Source organism: Mastigoproctus giganteus, chromosome 13 (assembly GCF_048544385.1).
Source record: "Mastigoproctus giganteus isolate SK-2022 chromosome 13, ASM4854438v1, whole genome shotgun sequence".
In the NCBI taxonomy this organism is placed as follows: Eukaryota; Metazoa; Arthropoda; class Arachnida; order Uropygi; family Thelyphonidae; genus Mastigoproctus; species Mastigoproctus giganteus.
Genome location: NC_143587.1, coordinates 9474066 through 9498247, shown reverse-complemented (window position 1 = coordinate 9498247; position 24182 = coordinate 9474066). Strand labels below are relative to the sequence as shown.

Here is a 24182-nt window from a genome sequence, read left to right as displayed (position 1 = left end):
TGGGATGCATATAAATATCAAGTGACTCAGAAGCCTATGGCAGATATAAGCTAGTCTGTAATCATGTCACAAAGACAGTACGGCAGGCGAAGGAAGATTACGAGAAATCTTTGGCAAAAGAAGCTAAGAAAAACAGCAAGGATTTCTTTACTTATATAAACTCTAAAAGGCAGGGGATGAATCTGATTGGTCCACTTGATATCGATGGTTTGACTGTTGATGATCCTGCTCAGATAGCAAACAAACTGAATGAGTATTTTGCATCTACATTCACACATGAGGAGTTATTAAGGTTTGAAAATGGCAGAAGGTTATCAAATTGTAGCAGGGTGTTTAATGATTTTGTAATAACTGAGAGCAAAGTGGAGGAGAAATTGTTAAAGTTAAACATAAGAAAGGCACCTGGGGTGGATGGGATCTATCCAGTTATATTAAAGGAGGTGGCAAAGCAACTAAGCAAGCCCTTAGGCATAATTATGAGAGCATCCTTGGACTCAGGAGAGGTCCCCACGGACTGGAGATGTGCAAATGTATCCCCAATTCACAAAGGGGGATTGAAGGGTGACACGGGTAATTACAGACCAGTTAGTTTAACTTCTGTTCCGGGTAAAATAATGGAGTCATTGGTTAAAGATGCATTGCAGGATCATCTAGACAACACTGCAGCAATAATTCAGACACAGCATGGGTTTGTTAAGGGAAACTCTTGTCTGACAAATTTGATAGGATATTATGATGTGGTTACAAAGGAACTGGATGCAAAAATTAATTTTGATATCATATATTTGGATTTCAGGAAAGCTTTTGACACTGTTGCGCATGGTAGACTATTGTACAAATTGGAGCAGAATGGTAATAAGGTTAAGTTGCTACAATGGATAAAAGGATGGTTGAGTGGGAGAAGACAGAGGGTGGTAATTAATGGGTGCTGCTGTTCATGGACTAATGTTATTAGTGGAGTCCCACAGGGTTTCACTAGTATATAAATATATGTATATAAATATACAAAACAACAGGGTTCCTCTGTTGTTTTGTATATTTATCAATGATATTGATGAAGGTATATCAGGCTTAGTGTCGAAGTTTGCAGATGATACAAAGGTTGGCAGGGTTGTTAATGACAGTAATGGCAGTGTGCTACTGCAACAGGATCTAGATAATTTGGGCAGATGGACTAAGAAGTGGCAACTGAAGTTTTTAACCTTGACAAATGCAAAGTACTGCATATGGGTAGAAGCAACCCCAGAGAAATGTACCAACTGTGTGGTACTACACTTAAGGTGGTAGAAAATGAAAAAGACCTGAGAGTAATTGTGCAGTCAGATATGAAGTTTTCTGAGCAATGCAGACAGGCTGCCAGGGCAGGTCATGGGGATTTGTCAATGATATATAGGAATTTTGCTAGCAGGGAAAAGGAGGTGATTGTCCCTCTGTATAAGGCAAAGGTCAGGCCACGCCTTGAGTACTGCGTACAGGTCTGGAGGCCTCATTTTAGGAAGGATGTAGATTTGCTTGAGCGTGTACAGAGAAGGGTAACAAGATTGGTGAGGGGAATGAAGGGATCCTCTTACCAAGAGGGGCTTAGGTTCTGCAAATTGCAGTGGCTGGAGACTAGCCCATGCGTGGTGATCTGATTGAGGTGTATAAGGCCTTGAATGGATTGAGCATGCTGAATTCTGATGGGATCCTTCCACTTGTTCAGATTACGAACCTAAGGGGGCATAAATTCAAATTAAGAAAAGACAGATGTAGAATAGATGTGCGGAAATTTGCCTTTAGCCAGTCGGTTGTTAATTGCTGGAACAAACTTCCATCTGTCGTTGTGGAAGTTGATAGGTTAAATAAATTTAAGGAGGAACTGGACAGGCACTTGGAGGGAATGGTGTGATTTTTTTTTATTAGTACTATTTATTTATTTTTTTTGGCTGATGCTACATAAGCTCATACACTTGTTTTCTTGCATCATATGCCACTACTGCTGCTACTACTACTACTACACCAATAACAGCGAGAGTAGTATGGTTTCTTCTCCCGGAAATTCGTTTTTTTTTTTGTTTTTTTTCCAGCTAACAGGCAAATCGCCCTCAGAACACAAGCAATTTATAGACATTACCCCAGGCACTCACATTTGGTGAGTATGGGCTTGGCACACCCAGGGTCCTGAGCTGGATATCATCATTCTTCTCTTTCTTGGTAATTCACTTTTTTTTTTTTTTTTGGCTGGTGTAGCATAAGTCACAGGCTGCCTTGCACCATATGGCTAATAATAATAATAATACGGTGGTAGAAAATGAAAAACACCTGGGAATAATTGTGCAGTCAATTATGAAGTTTTCTGAGCAATGCAGACAGGCTGCCAGAGCAGGTCATGGGGTATTGTCAATAATATAAAGAAATTTTGCTAGCAGGGATAAGGAGGTGATTATCCTCTTGCATAAGGAAATGGTCAGGCCAAAAACTTGAGTATTGTATTCAGGTCTGGAGACCTCATTTTAGTAAGGATGTAGAGCTGTTGGAAAGAGTACAAAGAAGGACAAGATTAGTGAATGGAACAAAGGGATGCTCTTATGAAGAAAGGCTTAAGTTCTGCAAATTACAGTGTCTGGAGACTAGGCACCTGCGAGGTGATTCGATTGAGGTGGATAAAGCCTTGAATGGTTTGAGTAAGCTGAATGCCAATGGGACATAAACTCATATTGAGGAAAGACAGTAGTAGATTAGATGTGCGGATATTTGCCTTTAGCCAGCAGGTGAGGTGGTTGATTGCTGGAACACACTTCCATCTGTTGTTGTAGAAGTTGACAGCTTAAATAAATTGAAGGCAGAACTAGACAAACAGTTGGAGTGAATGGATGGATGAAATGGGAAGGTCTTGATTTTTTATTTATTTATTTATTTATTTTCTGATTCTGTATAATCTTTCCTTCTTACATTATGTCTCTCTACTAATGCTAATAATGTTTTACAATTCTTATGTCTTCACTTTTAATTTACTTTAGTTCCTCCTCTTATTAACAGGATTTGAATTCTGATCATTTCAAACACACAGCAAGTGACAAATTCACTCATTAGCATTAGTAGAGGCATATGATGCAAGAAAGCAAGCTTATGAGAAAAGAAAGCATCAGCCAAAAAAAAAAAAAAAAAAATTCCATTTCACACAACCATTCGCTCTAAACGTTTATCCAGTTCTTTCTTGAATGTGTTTAAGCTATCAACTTCCACAATGACAGATGGAAGTTTGTTCCAGCAGTCAACTGCCCGCTGGGTAAAGGCAAATTTAAGAACATCTATTGTATTACTGTCCTTCCTTAATTTGAATTTATGCACCCTCAGGTTTGTAATCTGAGCAAGAGGAAGAATCCCATTGAGTCTACTCAACCCATTCAAGGCCTTAAGCATATCAATCAGATCATCTCACAGGAGGTGATCTGATTGACGTGCATAATGCCTTGAATGGGTTGAGCAGGCTCAAGGGAACACAGTCTCCAGACACTGCGGTTTTCAGAACTTCTGCCTTTCTTCATAAGCACAACCCTTTGTTCCATTCACCAATCTCATTGCCCTTCTCTGTACTAATTCCAGCAGCTCTACATCCTTCCAGACCTGTATACAGTACTCAAGGCATGGCCTGACCATTGCCTTATACAAATGAATAATCACCTCCTTCAAGCTACTAGCAAAATTCCTTTATATCATTGACAAGACCCCATGACATACACTGGCAGCCTGTCTGCACTGTTCAGAAAACTTCATATCTGACTGCACAATTACCACTTCATATATGACTGCACATAACATGCAGTGCAGACATGCTGCCAGTGCAGGTTATGGGGTTTTGTCAATGATACAGAGGAATTTTGTCATTGTTAAACTTCAGTTGCCACTTCTCAGCCCATCTGCCCAACTTTTTTAGATCTTGTTGCAGTAGCATATTGTCTTTACTCTCATTAACAACCCTGTCAACCTTTGTATCATCTGCAAACTTCGACATTAAGCCTAATATACCTTCACCAATATCATTGGTAAATATACAAAAAACAATGAGCCCAACACTGAACTCCACTAATGACATTAGTCCACAAAGAGCAGTGTTCATTAATTACCAATCTCTGTTTTCTTCAACTCAACAACCATTTTATTCATTGTAGCAATTTTCCTTTAATGCCATACTGCCCCAATTTGTACAGTAGTCTTTCATGCACAACAGTATCAAAAGGGTTCCTGAAATCCAAGTACAATGGATTCCAGTTATTTGGGACATATTGGGATAGTGCATTTTGGTCTGATTAAGCGACTGCCCCAATTATGCGAAGTTTCAAGTAAATAGTTAAAAATACAGTGGGCCCCAGCCTTATGATTGATCCTCTGTATGATCAAATCACGTTACGATGGAACCACCATAGTAATGTACATTCACTATACGATATGTAGTAAGCGGTGGTCACTGTCATCATGCTTGTGAATTTAATTTTAATTCTATTAAACAGCGATTCTAATAAGTGAAAATAGGAGGAATATTATCCACAGGCTAAAAAAGTAAAGATATATTAAGCACAAATTACACTTTATTACCTTACCAATTAAAAAATTAAATGATATGTGAAAATCGGAAGAATATTTTCCACAAGTTAGCAAAATAAAAATAAATTTATGCTTATGTGCATAGCTTAATTAATATGTACTGTAATATGTATATACTAACTAGTTGATATTTCTGTTTACTGGCATTTTGTGGCGGGGGGGGGGGGGGTGTTAAAATTTTACAACAGTAAAAAAAAAGATAAGCAATCAATAACAATGAATATTGTTATTGATTTTGTAATAACTTTTGTAATAACTATAATAATTGATATTGATTGCGCTTTGCTCTCAGTTATTACAAAATCAATAAGCACCCTATTAGAGTTTAATAAGCCTCTTTCCCTATATCCCTACAGAATTCCTCATGTGTGAATGTAGATGCAAAATGCTCATTCAGTTTTTTAATTATCTGAGCAAGATCATCAACAGTCATACCATCAATATCAAGTGGACCAACCCAATTCATTTCTTACTTCTAGAGTTTATATAAGTAAGGAAATCTTTGCTGTTTTTCTTTCCATCCCTTGCCTATGATTTCTTATAATCTGCCTTCGCCCTTAGCCTCCTTTGCGACTTGATTACAGACTAGCTTATATCTACCATACACTTCTGTGTCACCTGATAATTTATACGTGCATTTTTCTTCTCTGCCACGAGTCTCATTAGTTCATCTGACACCCATTTAGGCCTTGAACAGTATTTCTTAGTTAGAATGAAAAGACTAGTAGCCTCCAAAATTAAGTCCCTGAAGGCTTCCCATTTAGAATTCACCATTGGTAACATCAGTTGGTCTCACTGTATAGAATTTAAAAACTGTCTAAGACCACTGTAGTCACCTTTACAAAAGTAAAAACCCTTCCCTTTACCCCAGATGGTAGTTATGTCTTTAAGTTAATCCAACATCAGTACAATGTGATCACTGCACCTAGCTGTACCTTTATCTGCAAATTCGTAATGCACGAATAATCACTGCTGATAATCAGATCAAAAGTATTATGCTGTTGTTGTTGTTATTTGGTTTTTAGGAGAATTAGCAACTAAGGCCATACTGCACTGGGGATATGCGGTAGCCATTCCCTGACCTTTCCGCATCCTCCGTATTTGGTGGTCACGGGTTTGAACCTCGGTCTAATCAAGAAGCATGTGCTACGCACTGCTGTTCTGCCCACCTGGCTACGGAGGCGCCATAAGTATTACGCCTTCTGGTTACTTCTGGAACATGCTGTTGTAGAAAACAATCATCCAATAAATCCACAAAAGTTTTGCTAGTTTGCGAGTGACTAATCCACAAGTTCCAGTCAATATCTGGGAAGTTAATATCCCCCATTACAAGACATTCTGATTTAGTGGCCCAATCTATTTCTCTGTACAATTGTTCATTGAATTCATGGTAGTTAATTTATTTTGGATAGCGAAACAACTAAAGGCAAACTGACTAAAACAGTTAAGTTAAATTCCATTCAAATGAAAAAAGTTAGTTCATCCTATCGAATAACAGACTCCTTATTGTTATAAAGAGTCACTGTTACTTCACAACACCTACTGGAAAGTATTCTTAGCCCATCCACTCCATCATTGCAAAAACAGATGGTCCTATTCATTACTTAATTAATCACTATATCAAACAGAAACCTATGGCAGCAAACTTACAGTGCACGTTAAAATATATAGTAAAACCTCTTTACAGCAACCCTCCTTTTAACGTCCCAACTGATTTTCTATAAACCTAATGCTATTTTACAAATTTTCACCATGCTTTCTTGGGTTGCAATTTTTTATTACAATATTCACATTTCAAATGAATTTAAAAACTTTCAAACAGGTTAAATTGAAACTGATGATGGGCTTGCAGGTTGACCATTCCAAATGGCTTGTTGGTGAGTTCCCATGCTCATTGTCAATTTCTCCCATAGAGACTGGTGGGTTTAGCAGTATGACTCCTACTAGGCAGGTAGCTTTGCCAATCACAGACAAAATAAAGATTTTACAAGCTGTAGATAATGGCTTGCATTCAATAACTGATTTCACTAACCAGTTCAGCATCCCTAAGAGTACCTATAGAGTACCTAAGAGCACCATTCTGAATGTTTAGAGAAATTTGCTGCACCGAGCAGGATCAGAGCACAAAAGGCAAACTATCTGAATTATGAAAAGATACTCTTGGAATGGCCAATGATGTATTCAAAAAACATTTCTGCAAATAGAAATATTTTAAAAACTAAAGTTGAATCGTTTGCACATCACACAAATATCAAAGATTAAGTCTCTTGGTTGATGGTTCCAGAAACTGAAGACTTGCTATGGGCTGTCTTTCAATAAAGTGTGTGATGAAAAGTGCAGTTGTCATCACTGGAATACAAAGAAATGGAAGAAGGATCATTTAAAAATATGTTTTGCTGGCATACAACCAGATCATCTTCAATGTTGATGAAACTGTAATTTTTTTTAAAGTTGCTACCAGAAAAATGCTTTTATTTAAAGGTGCACAAAAAAAACCAAACCAACGGATTACTACTCTCCTAGTAGTAAGCATGTCTGGTGCAGAGAAGCCTCCTCTCTTAATTATTTGGAAAGTCCAGAAGCCCCAATGCTTTAAAGATGTTTCTGACTAAGTGTCAAGTAAACCAAAAGGCTTGGATGTCATCAAAAATCTATGAGGAATGGATCAGAGACTTAGACTGCAAGATGAGCAGGGAGAATATAAAAAATTTGCTGTTTGTCAAGTGAATGGCCTACTTGCAATCATTATTGAGTATTTGCCACCTAATATGACATCAGATCCTCAGACACTGATCAATGTGTAATCCAGCGCTTTAAGAAAACCTACCAAAGAATGCTATTAAACAAAACTGAAGAATGCTGTGTCTCAATTGTAACGTATTTATGGGATGAGGTTGGCAAAAAAGTGATTGACAACTGCTTCAAACATGCCTGATTTGTTACTGTGAAAGATGCAATGAATGAAGCCTTCTATGATTCTTTCTCTATTAATCACATAGAACTAATAATAGTGAATACATTTTTGAGTATGTGCATCACCCATCTAATGTTAGAGGGGAAATATGTTTTTTTAAGGTTTGTTGCAATGGATGCAGACATTGCAGGTTTCAGGATGTGCACATTAAAGAGGAACCTACTGTGATTGAGCAAGAAGTTTTGATGAAGTATGCTTATCAGGATTAGAACTTGTACATCACTTTTTCAAGTGCAGCCTGACTGCGAAAATGAATCAACTACTATCAGGTGTCTTCATAATTCTCGTTTAAAACATGCTCTGCCACTGAAACAGCACATTTTGACAAATTATTTTAAAGGTTAGGCTTGATATGTATGTATGTTAGTATATGCACATATAAATAGATACTATACACTAAAAGGACAGAATTCATGGGATACCTGGTTCCTGGGCAATGCAACACTGTTACCCCTCTCACTAGTGGACAAACCCACCGCTCAGCAGGTGTATAGGTACACTGCATTCACGTAGACGGTAATTCGATGTCAGTATGGATAAACTTTGTGAGTTAACTGGCTTTGACAGAGGGATGATAATGGGTGCCAGATGCATGGGTCACTATCACGGAGGTGGTACAGGAATTGCACCATCTCCATTCGACAGTATCAAGAGTGTATTGGGAATATGCCCTTTCCGGAATAACATCTCATCATGGGCAGAGAAAGGTGGTGGATGAACGTGGCGTCAACATATGTCTCACATTGTTTTAGCCAATCGGAGAGCTACAGTGAAACAAATCAATGCCGACTTCAACGAGGGAAGTGCCAGAAACATCTCCACCAAGACCACCAGGCGATCATTAGCTGCAATAGGTTATGGGAGCCGCCGACTCACCAGAGTCCCGTTGCTAACACAATGACACAGGACTCTACACCTGGGTGAAAGAACATCAGCACTGGACCTTGGATGATTGGAGACGGGTCTCCTGGTCCGATGAGTCCGTTTCCAGTTATTTCGAGCTGATGGGACGGTGCGTATCTGGCGAAAACTGCACGAGGCTATGCACCCATCATGTCAGCAAGGAACTCTTCAGGCAGGTGGATGGTTGGTAATGGTCTCAGGCGTGTTCAACTGGCACGTCTAGATGCATCTCTGAATGGTCCAGGTTACGTGTTCATCCTTGCAGACAATCTGCATCCCTTCATGGTCATCATACACCCACAGGGCAATAGACTCTTCTAGCAGGACAATATGCCTCCCCACAGAGCTGTGGTGACTAGAACATGGTTTAAAGAGCATTCTGCAGATTTTACCACCATGGAATGGTCTCCCCCTTCACTGGACATGAACCCTGTGGAGCATATTTGGAATGCTGTGGAAAGGTCTGTTTGAGCTTTGAATGCTCCACCCTGGAATGCTACGGAATTATGGACAGTGGTGCAGCAAGCATGGATGGAAATGCCTGTGGAACGCATTTGTGAACTAGTGGACTCAATGCCTCGTCATGTGACTGCCCTTATCCGGGCAAAAGGTGGGCCTACCCTTTACTAGGTAGGCATCCCATGATTTCTGACCGCTCAGTGTACATACATAATTTAAAAATTAATCTTACCACACATACAGTCACTGAGAAACGTACAATCATTTTCTTGTTTGATACATTTCTTCTGTAGATATTCTAAATTATATGATACTATACTGTAATAACAGAATTAAATCCAAACTTTTCTTTGTTGTTTTGCTGAGTTTATGAACTATCAACACAACATCCTTTGTACATAATGACCATTTTTTTCTTGTTTCCCTGGGGAGTCACAATATAAAGAGCTTCAACTGTATATAACAATATTCTTTATGATTAGCATTATTCTTAAACCTATCAGTAATGCTATACATAATGTTCTTTATTTTAAGAAAAATATTATTCTGATTTTCCAGGATAAAAGGGATGAAATTATAAATAGAAGCATGAATTACATAAGCATTTATGACATTAATGTCATTCAATTTCAGAACCAGGATAAAAGGGATGAAATTATAAATAGAAGCATGAATTACATAAGCATTTATGACATTAATGTCATTCAATTTCAGAACCAAAGGTCACCCTTAATATTAACAGAATCTACATTTATGTTAATCTTTATCCTTACTCCCCCAATCTCTTACATATGAAAACTGAAGGGAGAGGTTAGTATTAGCCAAAAAGAGCTTTAGGAAGCCTAAATAATAAAAAGAAGAATAACAAGGAAAGATACAAGAATATAAAACATACCCTATCACTATCTGTTGTATTGCTTGAACCAAATGATGCTAAAGATGCTCTCTCTTGATGATCAATACTCCCTTCATCTAATGATGAATCTTCTAAATCCCTAAGTAACAAAATAGGCCATAAATGTAATAATTCTGCAAGTGTGGGTTAGAAATTATATATATATAAAAACAATGCGTGGTTTGAAACATAAATATAGTGTCTGTGAAAATGGAAATGAAAAATACATAAAGTGCCTGAACTAAGAGAAGTTTAAAGGATAGTAGAAACTGGAAGTAAAGTAGTGGTGAAAAAGTGAAAGAATTTGAAAAACCTAGTACAAAAATGAACTGGGACTAACGAAGCAAACAATATACGAAAAATTTTTGGTTCAAATAAATAATAAATAAATAAATAACATTGTATTCAGATATGGGAGGGCAATTTTAGCAAGAGGTCGAATCAAGGGATGGCAAATATGGAAAATCTGAATACAGTTAATGTAAAAATGATACATGGCCAGGTATTTCATCAGGAGACTACTCCTGACCATGTATCAGGCACTGCATTTCCGAACATGTCTATAGTATTAGAAAAGGGGGAGGGGGGGGGGGCAAATATGCGGCCTTTATCGTAATACTAACCGAAAGATAATTTTTACACTGCATAGGGACTATCTTTCGGTTAGTATTACGATAAAGGCCGCATATTTGCCCCCCCCCCCCCTTTCTAATACTATAGATAAGTTTGGAAATGCAGTGCCTGATACATGGTCAGGAGTAGTCCACCTGATGAAATTCCTGGCCAAATATCATTTTTACATTAACTGTATTCAGATTTTGCATATTTGCCATCCCTTGATTCAACCTCATGCTAAAATTGCCCTCCCATATCTGAATACAATGTTATTTATTTATTATTTATTTGAACCAAAATTTTTTTGTATATTGTTTGCTTCCTTAGTCCCAGTTCATTTTTGTACTAGGTTTTTCAAATTCTTTCACTTTTTCACCACTACTTTACTTCCAGTTTCTACTATTCTTTAAACTTCTTTTAGGTCAGGTACTTTGTGTATTTTTCATTTCCATTTTCACAGACAATATATTTATATTTCAAACCACATATTGGTTATATCCTTTTGCTTCCTTTACTGCTGCCCTGCGTATTTTGGAGTATTAGACATATGATAACTTTTGTAATTTTCCTTTTTTCTGCTTATTGTGCTTCTTAACAGTTATATATTATATTATATATATATATATATATATATTAGTAATAAAAAAGAATAATAAAATACCCGAGCCACAACTTATATCTTGTATTGTCTTTAAGCTGTCCTACACTCTTCATTTTTATTTCTCCAAAATTATTAGGGCAATTCAAGGACGTAGGAGAAACTATTTCTTATCTATACCACTATTTTTCGCCTTTATGGAGTTCAGGTTCTATTATTCCTACTCTAGTTTTTCTTCTTACTATCTGCATGTTTCTCTTTGTGTTAACTTAAATTTGATTGGTTAATTAATTAATTATTTATTTTTGCCATATCCATCACATAGGGGGCACCACATATTATTTTGATCTTGACGACTATTATCGTTACTATATTATGTCCTCAATACAGTAGATATGTAGTATATATTTAATCTTATTGTAATCATTAAATTACGTTCTCTATCGGGTCAATGATAATTAATATATGCTTATATTTATAATTTATTTATAATTTCCTAACCATTTTTAATTACTATATTTGGTTTAGATCTAAATTACTTAGCATATATTGATCATTACAGAAACAGAGAACTTCTTGTCGTTTTTTTGCCTTCAGTCTGGGTGGTTGGCCCCAGTTGAAGTCATCTGGATTGTGGGTAAAAGGCGATAATAATTTTTTTTTTTTTTTTTTTTGAAATCCTTAGCGCTTTCCTAAATTCCCTGAATGGTATTATTTGATTGATTTACCTTTTCTATTATTTTCTATTATTATCCTCAATATTTTATATATATAAATAAATATAAATAAACACACATATATGTTTAATTAATATATATATAAATATATATATATAAACATATATGAAATAAGTGTTACAAATGTAGGAAAATAGAGAATTAGAAAAAGAGTGTCAGATCAGATTAATGCCATCAAGGTACTGATTAAACATTACATCAATCTGCAAAACTTACATTACAGTATTTATTTAACAGTATACCCTGGGGATAAAATGACAAATGAAATTTAATCAAAATATGGAATATACATATTCAGAGTAAAAGTATACCTATAAAGCCATAAGGCCAAGTATTTAGTTAACCTAAGTTGCACTTCATTGTTATATCCTACAATTAAACACTAAGAATAACAGCTGGCCCTTTTGCTGCTAAATTTAACATAAATTGCATCTATAATTTTAGAGTATTTGAATCTATAATTTTAGTAATTTGAACCTAGACATACTGGCAAATAGCAAACAGATAGCCTTAGCCAATTATTGATAGGATACATCGAGTGGTGCTAGCCCTAGATAACGTACCATTCAATGTATCCTTTTATCAGTAATTAGCTTCATTATCATTCTATTATTATTTTATATTATGTGTTTAATTATAGGTTTTAACAATGAAGTCCAACTTAGGTTAACTAAATACAGTGGAACCTCTATATTCGTCAGCCCCTATATTTGTCAAACCCAATATTCATCACGAAAAGTCACCAACCACATGGTCATCCTAGCCTCATGCAATCGCCCATGTGGAGCTCACCACAGAAGAAGGGCGCCTCCGTAGCCAGGTGGGAAGGAGCAGCAGTGCGTAGCACACGCTTCTTGATTAGACTGGGGTTCGAGCCCGTCACCACCAAATACGGAGTATGCAGAAAGGTCAGGGAATGACCACCGCATATTCCGGGAACAATATGGCCTTAGTTGCTAATGCTCCTGAAAACCAAATAACAACAATCGTAAATGGTTTAGGTACTCTCCGTTCACACTGACTCCTTTCTGCGACCAGTCTAATCTTCTGAAAGCTTCCTCAGGGCAGCAGTAAACAAAGTCTAATAAAGGAGGTAGCATTCTCATATATTTTCTTCAAAATCATAATATGGGGGGTATCTATGCCTTGTCTTTTCAGTGCCCGAAACATTGCCTTATGCTGTATGGAGTCAAATGCCTTTTCATAATCCACAAATGCCAGGCATAATGATGTTTTATATTCATTTGCTTTCTCCATTAGCTGTGATATTACGTGAAGGCGATCCATAGTTGAGAATCCTGTCCTAAAGCCAGCTTGCTCTTTCGGTTGATTCTCATCAAGTATTCTTTCTAATCTGTTAGTAATGACCCTTGTGAACAACTTGTAGATGTGGGATAACAAGCTAATTGGTCTATAATTTCCAATTTCTGATTTATCTCCTTTCTTATGCAGCAAAACTATGATTGCATTATGCTACTGCTTAGGTGTCACACCTTTTCTAATGCACTTTGTGAAGAGCCTTGCCAGTTTTTGTGTTATGTCTCTTCCTCCCAATTTTAATAAATCTACAGTAACTTCATCTTCCTCCGGGGCTTTATGATTCTTCATTTTCTTCAATGCATGTTCTACCTCATCAGGAAGAATATCGGGTATGTCGTATGTGTTGCTAATTTGCAATCCATCTTCACCACTGCTGGCATCATTCCCTCGCTCCTTGTATAATAAACACTATGCTGCTGCAACAGGATCTGGAAAGGTTGAGCAGATGGGCTGAGAGGTGGCAAATGAAGTTTAACATTGACAAATGTAAAGTACTACACATGGGAAACAGCAACCCCAGAGCAACGTATCAACTCTGTGGTACTACACTGACAGTGGTAGAGAATGAAAGGGACTTGGGGGTGATTGTGCAGGCAGATATGAAGTTCTCTGAGCAGTGCAGACGGGCTGCAAGAGTAGCTCATGGAGTATTGTCAATGATATACAGGAATTTTTCCAGCAGGGATAAGGAGGTGATTATTCCATTGTATAAGGCAATGGTCAGGCCACACCTAGAGTACTGTATACAGGTCTGGAGGCCTCATTTCAAGAAGGATGTAGAGCTGCTGGAACGAGTACAGAGAAGGGCAACAAGATTAGTGAATGGAACAAAGGGGTGCTCTTATGAAGAAAGGCTTAAGTTTTGCAAATTACAGTGTCTGGAGACTAGGCACCAGCGAGGTGATCTGATAGAGGTGTATAAAGCCTTGAATGGTTTAAGCATGCTCAATGCTGATGGGATTCTTCCTCTAGCTCAGAAAAATCACCTGAGAGGGCATAAATTCAAATTGAGGAAAGACAGATGTAGGATAGACGTGCGGAAATTTGCCTTTAGCCAGCGGGTGGCTGGTTGGTGGAACAGACTGCCATCCCTTGTGGTGGAGGTTGATAGCCTAAACAAGTTTAAGGCTCAGCTGGACAGGTATTTTGAACGAACAGAGGGGTGAAGTGGAAGTGGGTTTTTTTTTTTTTTTTTTTTTTTTGGCTGATGCTGCATAAGCCTGCTTTCTTGCATCAAATGCCTCTACTAATGCTAATTCTCTATAGTAGTCTTCTGCTATTTATAAGTACACCATTGCTATTCTTCAGTTTCAGTATCATTTGTCTTTCTGTATTACTACTCATGGCTGCTGATTTAAATCCTTTGTTTTCCCTTAATGCTTGTTCTACTTTTCTTGTGTTAAATCTTCTTATGACCTCTCCGAGTCTCTTTCTAATGGCTTTGCATAACTCAGTATACTCAATTTTTTCCTTGTCAGTGTTTATCTTGCTCTTCATTTTTCGCCTGCAGTTTATCATAACAAGTGTTTCTTGACTAATTTTTTCTTCTTTGGATTTCTTTTTCCCTATAGGTTTCTTGGGCTTTATCACTTTCAGAAAGTTGTAATATTCCTCGTCGATATCTTGGTCCTGAGCAGTCTGCAGAAGCTCAAACTTGTTCTTAAATTCCAATACATACTGCTTTTTCTCCTCTTCAGTTATCTCAAAGACCTTTGTATTATTTACTCGAGTCAGTTTTTTCCTTTCCTACATCTATATCAAGTGTACATCTTACCATATGGTAATATTATTCACAATATATCTTCTGTTAGTAAGGATGAAGTCAATCTCATTAGTTGTTAATCCATTTGGACATCTTCCATGTCCATTTTCTTTTCACCCTTTTCTTGAAAAAAGTGTTCATTACTGACAATCCTTGAGATTCTGCAAATTCCACAAGTCTTTTGCCTCTTTCATTTCTTTCACCAATTCCAAAATTTCCTATAGTTCCCCGTTCTGCGCTGTTTTGTCTTTTTCCAACCTTAGCATTGAAATCCCCCATAATAACAGTGTAGTGGGTTTTCTGCTCATCTAGAACTCTCAATTTCGGTGTACATTTCTTCAGCCTCTTCATCATCATGGCTCGATGTTGGTGCATAAATCATTATAATCTTAACTTGTACCTCTTAGAAACCTTGAGTATTAGTCTTGACACCCTTGGTGATGTACTTTTGAATTACAAAATGTTGTTTTTAAAATCTTTATGGACCAGAAACCCAACTCCACCTTCACTCCTTTCACTGTTTCCATTGGTGTACAGCAGATTTCCACTTGATAAACTTATAAGTGATTCATTTCTTCTTCTTGTTTCAGCCAAACCGATGATATTCCAATTCACATTTTCTAATTCCTCATCCAGCTCCAATATCCTGGCTTCACCGATGAGTGATCTTACATTGTAACAGGCCAAGTTCAGTTTCCGTGCATGGCAGCCTGGTCGTACCCAGATATTCTTAGCACCCTCTGCTTCCACTCTGATCCTCTCGCTGCCGTGAGAGGGGGAGTGAATGCCGCTGGGGAACTGAGGGCCATTTCTTTTGTCATGCTCTCATATGCTGGAGGGTTTGGTCTTTTCTTCTTCACGCTGACCAGGCGTCTTGAAGAGAACCACTCTACATGTTCATTTCCACCTAAGTGACATAACAGAGCTTACCATCGAGAAGGTGTGCATGAGTGGATTTTAGGGAGGCAGGCCAACTGGACTTTTCCTAAATCTTCTGTAATAGAGAGATATTGGATCCATTAACCCCGGGGGCTCACATCTGGTGAGTATGGGCTTGGCATACCCAGGGTCCTGAGCTGGATATCATCATTCTTCTCTTTCTTGGTGATTCCCTTCTACTTTTGACTCTCTCTCTCTCTCTCTCTCTCTCTCTCTCTCTCTCTCTCTCTCTCTCTCTCTCTCTCTCTCTCTCTGTCAGGGTTACTCGGGAACTTTCTTTTTTTTTACTAGTGCAGCATAAGCCTCAGGCTTCCTTGCATCATATCGATATTAATAATAATAATTAATAATAATCAGTGTTTTAGGCTGAGTGTCTGATAACACACAGGATACCTGTTCTTTTCTTCTTTTCCTTACTTACGGTCGGATTACTGTTTCAAAACTTCTGATGTCAACATTTGCTCAGATCATGTCAGTGAAATTATTCTTGTAGGAATGGAATCCTTTATCCCATACCCCACTTTAAAATCTCGTCCTTTATCTAAACCTTGGTTTTCCAATAAATGTGCTAAGGCTGTTCAAGAGAAGAATGTTGCACATTGTAATTGGCTTATTTCTAATTCTTCAGTTTCATTTTCTGCCTACACCAAAGCTCACAACAATTGTAAAGCAGTTATTAATGAGTCCAAACTAGAGTTTGAACAGGGTAAGAGTAGAAAACTTGCTTCTTGCCCTAACGATAGCCAAGCATTCTAGTCTCTTGCCAAAGCTACTGGCCGCGAATTTTGCCTATCTCTGCTCTCATCTCTGTCAAAAACCAGATGTTTCTGTTGTCGCTTCGGCCAAGGATAAAGCTAACCTGCTAGCATCCCATTTTTCTTCCAACTCATGTATTAATGATCTTGGTAAAACACCTCCCACCATTCCCAACATGCTCCATTCAATGCCTCCTGTGGTCTTCTGTCAAAAGGATGTCAGAAGGATTTTGACGAATCTTGATGTTAAGAAAGCTCCAGGTCCTGAAGGTATTTCTCCACTTGTTCTCAAAAACCTGTGCTCCTGAACTTACTCCTGTTCTTTGCTGCCTTTTTTCACTTTCTTATTCCAAAGGTGTTTTTCCTTCTGCTTGGAAATTTGCTCATATCCAGCCAGTTCCTAAAAAGGGTGACAAATCTCTCCCATCCAATTATCATCCCATTGCAATTACTTCTACCCTTTTTAAAGTAATGGAGAAATCAATTAACTGCCAACTCTTAAACTATCTAGAAATTCCGTCTGATCAATCAGTGTCAATCCACCGGTGATATTCTGGCTTATGTTACCAATTCATGGACAAATTCAATGGAAAAGTTCAATGTAACACAAGCAGTTGCTGTTGACATCTCAAAGGCCTTCGATCATGTTGGGCATAAAGGTCTTCTAAACAAGCTTCCATCTTATGGTTTGCCAATTGTTTTTTGTAATTGTTTATCCAGTTTTCTCTCTGATCACTCACTGAGGGTGATATTAGATGGCTCTCTGTCTTCTAACTTCTTTTCCTCTTGTATAGTAATGACCTTCTTTCCATTGACTGGAAATCCTATCTACAGTTTTGCAGATGATAGCACATTGCATTCCACTTTCCATTTTGAGAAACCTACATTCTGTCCTGCTCAATCAGCTTCAACTTCTCAAAAATCTGCTACCAATTCCTTAAATGCCGATCTTCAGGTAATTCTCAAGTGGGGCCAAGACAACTTAGTTGATTTCAACCCTTCTAAAACTCAGTCTTCTCTTATATCTCGCAAAAAAAGGATTTTTCTGTTCCTATGCTTATCTTTGGTGACACTCCGATTTCTAGGCAAAATGATATATCTCTTTTGGGGATTACCCTGACTTCTAATCTCTCTTGGCACAAGCACATTACAAATAGTGCTTCCTCTGCATCTAAAAAACTTGGTTTTCTCTTTCACTTTTGGCATTACTTTTCTTCCAACAGCTGTCCGCTCTGTACAAATCGCAAATCCGCCCTGCCATGGAATATTGTTCCCAGATCTGGGGTGGTGGCTCCAAAATCTCTCTCAGGCTTCCTGATTCCATTCAGAAGAAGGCAGTTAGATTAATTAATGATTCATCTCTAACAGATTCTCTCCAGTCGTTGTCTCATAGATGTACTGTTTCTGCTACATGCCTCTTGTACAGATACTTCCACAGGCACTGTTCTTCTGAACTGGCTTCTATAATTCCCGCTCTCTCTTTCAAAACAGTTCGAACACGTGCTGCCACCAGTCAACATCCATTTACTGTCTAACTTCAAACTCACAGAACCAACTTTTTATCTTCCTCATTTATTCATTCAACTGCCGTTTTCTGGAACAATCTTCCTTCATACGTATTTCCTGAAAATTACAGTCTACAGAAGTTCAAGTCTAATGTCAACAAATATCTTCCTTCGTCTTCTCAACCTCCAATCCAAGCATGGTACTAAGTACTATAGGTTTCTAATTAGGGCTTGCAAACCGGTTTTATAAAACCGGTTAAATCGGTTTTCATACTGAGTTGTTAAAACCGAAACCAAGCTTCTAAAACCGGATTCGAATATTTTCTTAGTTAGCCCTCGAATATAGTTTTGTTACGCACGTTTTTCTTTTGTTTGTTCGTTTGTATGGATCGTTCAAATGCTTTATGTTTTAAACATGTTTTTTATTTTATTTTATGTTTAGTTACGAATCTCATGGGCAAGTGGCCCAAATCTAGGAGGAGTACCTTTTATCTTCCCACCTGTATCATGGCACAATGCAGGTGTACTCATTTACAACTGAGTGAGTCGGAGCGATAGCGTAAAAGAAAATGCTCAACATTCTCCGTTCCATCTATCTTGTTCGCCAGGCAAGTTATGGAATGCGCCTTATTGAAGGTTACCCACTAGAAACAGATTCGCTGAATATTGCATCAAATTTCAATCGTAAAAAGTTTTTTGCTTCTTTATTCCTATTAAATTTGCGATCAAATGTTCTCCAAAAAGCAGCTTCACCAAATTTAGCTTTTATGTAATTTTGAAAATACAATAGATTTAATTGGGGTAAAAAATTGCAAGTAAATAAATAAAAAATTTCTTTCGTGGAAATTTTGAAACGTGCCTCGTTCAGACTCTTCATTCAGTGCTGAGTGACGCATAGTATTGTGCCTTTGTTATCTTCAATATTTTTATTTAAAATTGTCGGTGATATAAATTCCTACTAATTAATATTTATTACTCTTAATATGTCTAAGATGAAATCAAATGTATGGAATTATTTTGCTCGAAAAAGCAAAGATGAAGCACAATGTTCGAAATGTCAGAAGATAATGAAGTCGTCTGGAGGATCTACATAATCTTTGATGTTGCATTTAAAGAAAATGCATCAGATTGACATTAAACAAGATAACAGTGAACCTCCCGTAAAAATTGTAAGAACATCAGAAAACTTTATCGTTATATAATCTGTGGAAGAAGAGATTTCAAAATTAGCTGCTTTAGATGGATTTTCTTTTAATTCAATTGCCAAGAGTGAGTTTATACAATCAAGCCTTCACCTTTAGAGAAATAAATACGATAAATTACCACCAGCCTCAGTGAATGGAATTAAAAATATGGTTCTGAATTATTATAAAACTAAGAAAGAACAACTCAGTCAGCATTTCAAAAATTCATTGATTTTGGGTTAGTAAATTAATAAGAGGAGTTTACCTCAATATAGTACGTGGAACACTTCCGTATGATACCCTCCAGAAATTAAAACGGAAAAAACGAAAAAATCGACAACTTACCGGTACGTGATCACAGGAATTTTCATTCCTGTGATCACGACAGTCGGTCGATTAGCATTGTCAGCTTCAGGAAGGAAAATCGTTTTGAATATTTTCGTTAGATTCTTTTAATTGCGTTAATTTGAATTTTAATTGTTTTGAATTGTGTTAAATTGATTATTTAATTATTTATATTTTACTTTAATTATTTATATTTTACTTTAATGTACCGGTAAGTTGTCGATTTTTTCGTTTTTTCCGTTTTAATTTCTGGAGGGTATCATACGGAAGTGTTCCACGTACTATATTGAGGTAAACTCCTCTTATTAATTTACTAATATTATTATCAACGTAGAACATATTGAGTATTACAGCTCTGATTCATACTATCTAATTGATTTTGGGTGCACAGTGTTCATTGACTCTAGACGAATATACAAAATAAAAGGTATATGAATATAAATTTGCATTCTAAAGACAATCATTGGCTGTTAGGTCTTATTGAGATTAATGGTTCACTTGATAGCAGAAGAACTGAGCAAATTGTGAATGGACGCTTGAAGGAATTTGGTTTGAACTTGGATGAGGATATTGTTGCCTGCACCACTGATGGAGCAGCAATGATGATTAAGTTTGGCAAGCAATTTACGCCTAATCATCAACAATGTATAGCCCATTGTATACATCTGTCAGTTATAGATGTACTTTATGAAAAAGCAATCAATTATGGTGCCACAGTCTCTGAATCTCCCAAAGACAATGAAGAAAATGAAAATAATGAAGAAAGTAGTGATGATGAAGAAGTTGAAGAAAGACAGCAAGGCATGCTTTATCAAACCGACTTTACCGATGAGCTCATTTATTTCTTCAATCCAATGGCCAATATTGCACAAACCATTAACAAAGTCAGAAAAATTTGCAAGCTTTTTCGAAAATCGCCTACCAAAAATGACATATTACAAAATTTTGTTAAAGCAAAATTTAATGGGAAAGAATATAGACTTATATTATATTGCAAGACTAGATGGGATAGCACATTCTATATGATTGAGAGATTTTTGAAATTGAAAAATTGCATTTCAAATGCTCTATGTGCAGTACTGTCAACTGAAGCTGTCTGACGATGACTGGAAAACACTTGAATTGCTATGTGAAACTTTGCGACCAGTTGAAATGATTCTGAAGGCTATAACCTCAGAAGATACAGGCTTACTTAAAGCAGAGTCTTAAATTTCTGCTTGCTAAATTTGATACAGCAGAAAACCCATTTGCTTTAAAGTTTCACCAAAGCCTTTTGCAGCATTACAGTGCAAGACAAAATCGCCAAACTGTGGCTTTGCTGAGCTATCTACACAACCCCAAAAAGTTTAGGAAAGAAGATTCAGGTTCAAGAACTTTGATTTTCCAAGTAGGAAAGTTTTGAAAAAGCCTGCTGAAGAGATTTATCAGAGATTATTTGCAAAACATTCCGAAGGAGTCTTAGCGTTGAATGAAGAAACTGAAAATAAACAAACTGTTCTTTTAGAAGAAAACAAAGACTCGTCTAGTTCCGATGTTGGAGATACACTCATGCGAGAGTATGCTAGTGTAATAAAGAGATTAACTGAAGAGCCTTCAAAATATCCGAGTGAACTGGAAATCAGCAAAGAATTTAAAACTTTGGAGGCAACTAGCAGTAGAAGTGAAAAGCTGGAGAAAGTTTATAGAGCACTGCTGACCATTAAACCAACAAGTGTCCAATCAGGAAAAATGCTTAATATACTGTGTTTTTTAAAGGATCATTTTCAGAAAAAAGCTGAGCAATAAATAGTAAAGTAATTTCCCCAAGCTGTTTTTTTTCACATTATTTTTATTTATTTATTATTATAGGGCTTATTATTTTTTTGTTTACTATACGAGAAGATAGTTTTTATTCAAAGGATTTGAATACAATTTGTAATTTTGTATAATCTCAAGCTGGTTACTTTTTTGGAGCATTTTAATTTTTTTATTTTTTTTTACTATAAGAGGTGATAGATTTTGTTTAAAAGATTTGATTACGATTTGTACAATCTACCCAAGATAAAATAAATACCTGTGTTATAAGCTTTTAATTATTTTCCCTAAGTCTGAGAAAATCAGTTTTAAAACCGGTTTTAAGAGTAAACTTCGGTTAAACTCGGTTTTGAAATTTCTCGGTTTTATGCAAGCCCTATACCTCTCATATTTGGGATGTTCATTAAAAAAAAAAAAAAAAAAAAAAAAAAAAAATGTGGCCGTGGGTACTCAATAACATTTTTCCATATTTGAAGAGGATCCTTCTTCACGTCAAACAGAGACTTCAGAATATTACCTTCTGCGAGCTCAATTAATTCCATCTGTAAGTCATCAGGTGCTTTAGAGACATCAATCAGGTGTGGTTGAAAAGCTAGCTTTCATCGTATTCTTCAGTCAGGGAGTCTAGAACAGCTGTGTATTCTTTCATGTTGCATTTCCTTAATGATTTGTTTGTATCCTGTTCAATAATTACTTTTGCCAGTTCAGGAAAGTGTTCAGCTGAAAGTTCTGATTGGGTAAAGCAAGGTTTTGAAAAAGGTCAGCTTTTTCCGAAATGCCTGTATTGTAAGTCACATATCACATATAGATTTGGTTTTACCTTGCAATAAATATTCAGATCATTTTGCTTTGATGTTTTATCACACAAAAATGCAATATCTCTGCAGAATTCCACTTTTGACAATTCATACTGTTGATTCAGTTACTCAAAAAAAGCTTGTGATTTGTTTTCACAAAGGTAAAAGTTTGACAAGTATTTGTTCTTGGGACAACCAGAACACCTTAGAATGATATGGCAGATCCATACTGAATGTTTCATCATCAAGCTGAAGCATGTTGCAAAATTGCCAATGTTGTGATGCATTTGTTCGAATGTAGTTTACAGTACCTATAACTTTATTAAATGTGTCACTTAAAACAGTAGATTTGGCACACAGATCTGCTGATGAAGAATACAGTGAAAGGAAATCAAAGTATCTGGCAATTCTTTCTGTAGTAACGCAACAAATCTTTCATGTTTTCCTCTCGTGGAAGGTGCACCATCTGTGCATACACTTACTAAATTATATAAATTCAGTTTCGCTTCACAGCATTTTTCTTTGAAGATGGTGAAGATGTTAATTCGAGTATCCTGACAGTAAGGGTACCCAAAGCCAGTAACTCCTCATGATAATGAAAATCCGCAGTAATAACACAAATAAAAAATAACACCTGTGCTGAGTCAGTAATGTAAATGGATTCATCCAAGGTGATTGAATAATAAATATCTTCGCTTTGGTATATTGCATGAAGCTGTTCTGTTATATTACAGGCTAATTCATGTTGCCGATCAGTTATGGTCCTCCTTGAAAGAGGTATTTGTTTGTACTTATTAACCTTGGCTGAATCTAAACATCCCACAACTTCAACAATGCATTCTTTTATGATTTCCACATCGCTAAATGGCTTACCTCTTCTTCCAAGTATATAAGCTACTTTATATGTCACTTCAGTGATGTCAGTTCCTTGTCCTGATGTAGTTTTGAATACTTGTTGCTGCTGCTGCTTTCCATCTTTCATTTTCTTACGTGCAGACTTTCTAGGTTCTCCTTCTAGTTTAGCATATTTGTTGCCCTTCTGAGTCACATAATGCTGATATGCATTGTATTTCTTCACTCTTGCCAATATGGCATCGTAGAGCAAAGACATCATTTTATCGTTCACTGCAACAATGTAATACTTCAATTCCCATTCTTCATTGAACACTCCCTTTTCTTCCTTTAATGCTCTTTTCTTATTTCTTGACATAATTGGCTTTTAAGTAAAAATTAAAATTGAAATAGACAGGTTGATTGAAGATTCAATTTTAAAGTAAACAAGCACTGCAAACCAATGGCACTACAGAATAGCAGTCAGCAAGATGAGTCATCAATGATAAGAAAGGTGATGGTGCAAATGAAGTTCAGTTTCAAGTGGAAGTGATGTCATATCATCTATATGGGAAACAATAATATTCTGTAAAGATTAGTGAATTAGAATAAATGCTTTATTTTGTATTTATTTTAATATATCGTTCATTATTATTTTCCGTAACTAGAAAAGGCAATGCATACATTTTATTTGTGTTGCCTTTTCTTTCTTACAGTTACAGTTACAGTTCTTTCTTAAGAAGCTCACAGGCCTGTGATGCGAATCACTGGGTGGTATCCAGTTTGCCAATTGCTGAGTTGCCACTGATGGCTCGCTAACTACATAGTTATTGATATAAATAATTTTACCTTTTCACTTTGTTTTGTCCTCTAATGATCGATGCAATATTTTTATGCCTAATATTTTTATGCCTATTAGGTTTCTTTTGGTAATGAATAGCATAAATGTAAACTAATTTACATAAGGAGAATAATGATATATAAAAAAAGAGAAGAGATAAAATTTCCCTGAAAAATATTTTTAGTTTGATGTATGTCATGAAATAAAAGGTGGATTTTGCATTTGAGAGAAATAGACAAAGGCTACAATTGGGTACCCCAAAAGGCAGCATGGGGCCTTAAGATCACAGGTTCCCAACCCATGAACTAGATTCTTCCTTTGCGGTACAAGTCAACACATGGGTT

General features: G+C 36.6%; 1 protein-coding gene across 3 annotated transcripts in view; it reads right to left on the bottom strand.

Annotated features, from left to right (window-relative positions):
* The window catches only part of trio (trio Rho guanine nucleotide exchange factor), a 996553-nt gene that overhangs the window by 293665 nt on the left and 678706 nt on the right, over window positions 1-24182 (bottom strand). For all 3 annotated transcript variants that reach the window (XM_090387950.1, XM_090387951.1, XM_090387952.1), the window contains one exon: window positions 9816-9915. In XM_090387950.1, the coding sequence (XP_090244076.1) occupies window positions 9816-9915 (100 nt within the window). The remainder of the gene's footprint in view (window positions 1-9815; window positions 9916-24182) is intronic.